Source organism: Corythoichthys intestinalis, chromosome 11 (genome assembly GCF_030265065.1).
Source record: "Corythoichthys intestinalis isolate RoL2023-P3 chromosome 11, ASM3026506v1, whole genome shotgun sequence".
Taxonomy (NCBI): Eukaryota; Metazoa; Chordata; class Actinopteri; order Syngnathiformes; family Syngnathidae; genus Corythoichthys; species Corythoichthys intestinalis.
In genome coordinates this window covers 30,317,868-30,323,546 of record NC_080405.1, presented here as the reverse complement: position 1 = coordinate 30,323,546, position 5,679 = coordinate 30,317,868, and the positions used below count along the sequence as shown (strand labels likewise).

Sequence of the window (5,679 nt, the reverse complement as noted above, 5' to 3'; positions counted from 1 at the left end):
TAAAAAAAAAAGGAATAAATTCAAACTATTTTTTTTTTGTAAATAATGTCCAAAAGAAAAAAAAAAAACTTTTATTGTTGACCGATGTACTGATTAAATTAAAAAAATGTTGTGCATAAAAGATTACATGAAATTGTCCCCAAATGCCTACAAAATATATGAAATTCTAGTTGAAGTGTAATTAAAATTATATATATGTGTGTGTGTATATATACACTACTTGCATAGCTAAAACCTTCATTGAAAATTTGCTTCTTAAATTGCTTCTTAACTTTTTAACGATAGATGTCCAATTTACTGTATTTTGACTGGAAAGGGGGAAATTGAATTGTGGAGGGTAAAAGTGAACAAAATCATTGTTTCCTTCTTTACTAGTTGAACTCATTGACTGCTATAGACTGGTGGTTCTTAACCTGGGTTCGATTGAACCCCAGGGGTTCGGTGAGTAAGTCTAAGGGGTTCGGCGAAGGTAAGAAACGCAGACCCCTATTTTTGTATGCTGATCAAATCAAGGCAAAGTGGCTTTTTAGACCGGGTTATGGACTGGTTTGCTCCCAATTTACATGCTTAATCCATTTCTTTTAACTGCTCGTCCACAATCTGATGGGATGAGGAACTGGTTTGCTCAGTGGAAGGGTGACTCGCACTGGGTATGAGAGAATACAACAGCCCAATGGGACACATGGTCTCAAATTTTGACCTGTTTATAAAACCTGCTGTCAAAATGAGAAGAATTTTGAACAGGAATTTGCTAAATTATTAGCTTGCTAGCTTGGTTTTGAATTTGAAAAAAAATATTCTTTATTATGTAATTCCAAAGGGTTCGGTGAATCCACTTGTGGGGCTCGGTACGTTTAGCAAGGTTAAGAACCACTGAACTAGAGTTGCTTAAAAAGTTATTGTTTTTACATTGACGTTACTGTAACGTTGGCATATATTACAACCCTGAAATTTATGAAGCAGGATATCAACAAACTTCCTACTGTTAAAACGGCGGTAATTTTATCTCAAAAATAACATTTGCTGCCATTGACAGCGATAGCCGTTCGATTCCTTTTGACTGGGAGGGCTGGCAGTGATAAAATATATCATACAGGTACATCCGCATTGCCGTTAAATGTTTTAAAAGATGTTCAACTTTTTCAAGTTCTACAGTTTTTTTTTTTTTTTGTCTTTTATGTAACCTACATAGGAAAGTGTGCCGTAAAAATGCCGAACATTTTTTTTCAGAGTATTACAGGCTACTTCCAGAGGATTTTGAGTCACTTCCTGTTGATTTTGGAGTATTTCCATGTTACTTTCTGTTAATTTTTGGTCAATTCTTGATGAATCCAGTCTAAATGGATTGGATGTCTATGGTGGTCAATGGCAGCCGATAAGTAATTAAAAATATACTGTAACTGCGTGACTCAATATAGTGTAAAGAAAGTCAATTCATGTAGACTTTAGGTCACTTTCTGAATGATTTTAGGTCACTTGGTTGATTTTGGAGTATTTCCATGTTACTTCCTTTTAATTTTTGGTCAATTCTTGATGAATCCAGTCAAAATGGATTAGACGTATATGGTGGTCAATGGCAGCCAATAGGTAATTAAAAATATACAGAATCTGCAAGAATCAATATAATGTAAAGAATGTCATTTCATGTAGATTTTCGGTCACTTCCCGAATGATTTTAGGTCACTTGGTTGGTTTTGGGGCATTTTATGTCACTTACTGTTAAATCCTTGGCCACTTCCTCTTGATTTTTTTGGACACTTTCTGTTGATTCTGAGCAATTATCAGGTCACTTCCTGTTGATGCTGTAGCATTTTAATTATTGTTAAATCAGATCACTTCCTGTGGATTATGGGGCATTTCCTGGCTACTTTGTGTCAATTTGGGGTATTTCCACATTAATTTCTGTTAATATCTGGTCAACAGATGTTAAATCAAGTCAATTATATTTGATTTTGGGTTACTTCCTATCGATTTTGAGGCTTTTCCTGGCTACTTTCTGAAAATGTTGATGCATTTCCACATTAATTCCCGTTAACTTTTGATCAATTCCTGGTGAATCCAGTCAATATGGATTGGACGTCTATGGCTGTCAGTGACAATTAATGCTTTCAGTGCTACTGGTGATTATGTAGCGTCCAATCATCCTTTTGCTGTAAATTTAAATGAGTATGCCATTCATTTATTCATTCGCTGTCAACACTCCCACTTCAAATGAATTGGACGTCTATTGCAGTCAATGGGAGCCAAAGTTTATCACTAGTAGACATCCAATCCATTTGTAGTGGGAGGGCGACATCCCCTGCCGCTTCAACTGGATTGGACGTTTAGCGCAGTCAATGGCAGTTAATGGGTAAGCAATACTGAATATTTTCTGCTTTCATCCCCAAAGCTGCAAAATGTTCCCAATTCGAAACTTTTTGGGCGTTGTGATGAGCAGCAAATTGACGTTTAGTCCGCCTCGCTTTCTGATTGGCTGTCGGGCAGACGCCGAGAGGCCGGCTGTGATTGGTCGCGGCCCGGGCCTGATAACACACGAGGCTTGGCCAACAAGTTTGCAGACTTGTTTCGATCACCGAGGAGCACCTGCGCAGCGACTTTCCCCTCCTCTTTCCCAGAGACTTGAAAACTTCTTGACTTTTCAGCGCGTTCCGCTCAACTTTTTTGTTTGTTTTTTTCCGGGGCGGGGGGGGGTTCGCTTTCCCGGCTTGAGGGCGGTCAGACATGTATAACATGATGGAGACGGAGATTAAGTCCCCGCTGCCCCCTCAGCCCAACTCGGGTTCCAAGGGCGGCGGCGGCGGTGGAGGAGCGAGCGAGCAGGAGCGTGTAAAGCGGCCCATGAACGCCTTCATGGTATGGTCGCGGGGCCAGCGTCGAAAGATGGCCCAGGAGAACCCCAAAATGCACAACTCCGAGATCAGCAAGCGCTTGGGCGCCGACTGGAAGCTACTGACGGACGCCGAGAAGCGTCCGTTCATCGACGAGGCCAAGCGTCTGCGCGCCATGCATATGAAGGAGCACCCGGACTACAAGTACCGACCGCGGCGGAAGACTAAAACTCTCCTGAAGAAAGACAAATACTCGTTGCCCGGCGGGCTCCTATCGCCGGGGGGCCCCGCGGTGGCCAGCCCGGTGCAGGTGGGCCAACGGATGGACGGCTACGCGCACGTGAACGGCTGGAGCAACAGCGCCTACTCGCTGATGCAGGAGCAGCTGCAGGCCTACCCGCAGCACCACGGCATGAGCGGGCCGCAGATCCAGCAGATGCATCGATACGACATGGCCTCGCTGCAGTACCCAATGATGACCTCAGCGCAGAGCTATATGAACGCGGCCTCCACCTACAGCATGGCAGCGGCGGCGGCCTACGGCACGCAGCAGGCGGGCGCCCCCGGAGCCGCCCCGGGTAACCCAAACCCGGCGACCGTGGTGGGTTTGGGCTCCATGTGCAAGAGCGAGCCCAGTTCTCCGCCTCCCGCCATCACGTCGCACTCCCAGCGGGCCTGCCTGGGGGATCTGAGGGACATGATCAGCATGTACCTGCCGCCCGGCGGCGACGGCGCTTGCGCCGACCACTCGGCCCTGCAGGGGGGCCGCTTGCACGGCGTGCACCCGCACTACCAGAGCGCCGCCGCAGGCGTCAACGGGACCCTGCCGCTCACGCACATCTAAAAGCGGGAGACTTTATTTCCATCCCGCACCCTCAAACAAAGTACTTGGAGGATACTTGAACTTTGTGGTGGTGTCAAACTCACGGCGCGGGGCCGCGTCCGGCCCGCACCAGCAAAGTGGAATTTTTGCTAATCCCTTTTTAGCATATCTCCATTTTAAGATTTAAAAAAAGAACACAATATTTTCATCTCGTTGGGTTTTTGGGCTTCGGCCAAGACCAGCAGAAGAAATTGTGGAGGGTAAAAATCAACAAACTGTTTTTCCTTCCTGACTAGTTGAACTCATTGAATGCCATAGACGAACCAGAGTTGCTTTAAAAATGAACCGTTTATACATTGACTATACTGTAACTTTGGAATATTAACACTTACGTTGCTAAAACCTAGGAAGCACATCAACAACCTTCCTACTGTTCAAACGGCTGTAATATTTTAAACAGACTGCCATTGACGGCGATAGACGTCCAATCCAATTTTGGCTGAGACTGTCAAAGTGGCTTGAGCATCTAGCGCCGTCAATGTTACTGAAACATGAGCATTCATAGGCAATCCTCCCAGTTTCAATGGATTGGACATCATCAATGTCAATGGCTAGGAATGAGTTAAGCAATCAAAATGTAGATGAATGGGACTTGTGTATATTAAATGACAGCAGATTTTTATCTGCGTGAAAAGGCCAGAATCTTTTTTTTTTTCACAAAAAACAAATGTTTACACTTCATTTGTAGAATATCAACTGTCCAAATGTGTACTTTTTTCTCATCCCCCCCTTTTTTTGTTTCTTTTTTTAGCTTCAAATGAAATTTTAAGACTGTGCTGGTCGCAAGCGCACGTTTTATTTATAGTTCCCCTTTTTCTTAGCTTGTGGAAAAATTCACAATTTGTATATTTCTGTGGTTTGCATTTTTGTGTTTTTATTTTTTGTTTTGGCAACGTCGAGTTCACACATTTCTCGGCGTGACAAAGGTTTTTTATTTAAACACCATCCTCTATTCTTAACTGCCGAATAAATTTGTATGAAACACAAATGTGCGACTCTTGGTTTTTATGTTGAATATCAACTCATAAATTTAGATTTTAACTGACATGTTAAACCCTCAAATGCCACAAAAAAACAATAGAATCAGTCCACAGAAAAAAATTCGCATTGATGCAATCTCTTGTTTTTGTCATTTTGGGGTGCTGAATCCAAATTATAATTCCTGTAAGATCTAGATATTTTTTGTGCAATATTATTGCAAAGTGGTTGTTTTAGCAAAGTAGATATATGGCACTTAAAAATAACTTTAGCAAAATAATACCTGTTATACCATGAGATAAACAGTAGTCAATGTGACGTCTTGCCAAAATGCTCCAATATGTGATAATCCGGAAACCATGACATATTGATGTTGACAATTCATATGGAAAGGACTGAAAAGTTTTACTGGTTTTGGGTGAAAATACAATGAAATTGGTACCACTTTAAAGCTAAATTGAATTTTTTTTTTGTATTTTTCTTTTTCAGATTCAGTTAAAGCATTTTGCATCTTTCTATTGGAATTACTGAAAGATGGACATTTCTTCAACATGTGTTTGGCACAAAATTCAGGGAGCAACTGTTGGACTAACTGTAGCTTGTAAGGCATCGTGAAGTACTTTTATAAGACACGCAAAAGTTGCCGTTGGAAGCAGAACTTCCCTATATACTGACTTCTGATCGACATGTGGGTTCCACTTGAAAGAAGGTGTAAATGCTCATCCTTCAAGAGTTTACCATGCCTTCTCAATATGGACTTCCTTTCTGGTGCCTCTTCATAATTTTGTGCCATTGACGATGCTAGACGTCAGATCATGTGTCCAGTCCTTCTGCTGTGACTTGAAATGAGTGTCACTAGTTTATCGCGGATAGACGTTCAATCTCTTTGAACTGGGAGGGCTGTGGCAAAAGAACTTTCATTCATTCCCTGCCAGACCTCCCATTCCAAATGGATTAGACGCCGAGAGTCGTCAATGGCAGCCAAAGAGT

General features: G+C 42.5%; 1 protein-coding gene across 1 annotated transcript; it reads left to right on the top strand.

The window, feature by feature from the left end:
* The first annotated feature begins 2,545 nt into the window (after positions 1 to 2,545).
* Positions 2,546 to 5,361, top strand: sox3 (SRY-box transcription factor 3). The gene has a single exon (XM_057849951.1). It carries the CDS (start codon positions 2,722 to 2,724, stop codon positions 3,670 to 3,672), a length of 951 nt encoding a protein of 316 aa, XP_057705934.1. The 5' UTR covers positions 2,546 to 2,721; the 3' UTR covers positions 3,673 to 5,361.
* The last annotated feature ends 318 nt before the right edge of the window (positions 5,362 to 5,679 follow it).

Coding starts and splice junctions, on each gene's coding strand:
- sox3 (XM_057849951.1), top strand. CDS start 2,722: ATGTATAACATGATGGAGACGGAGATTAAGTCCCCGCTGCCCCCTCAG.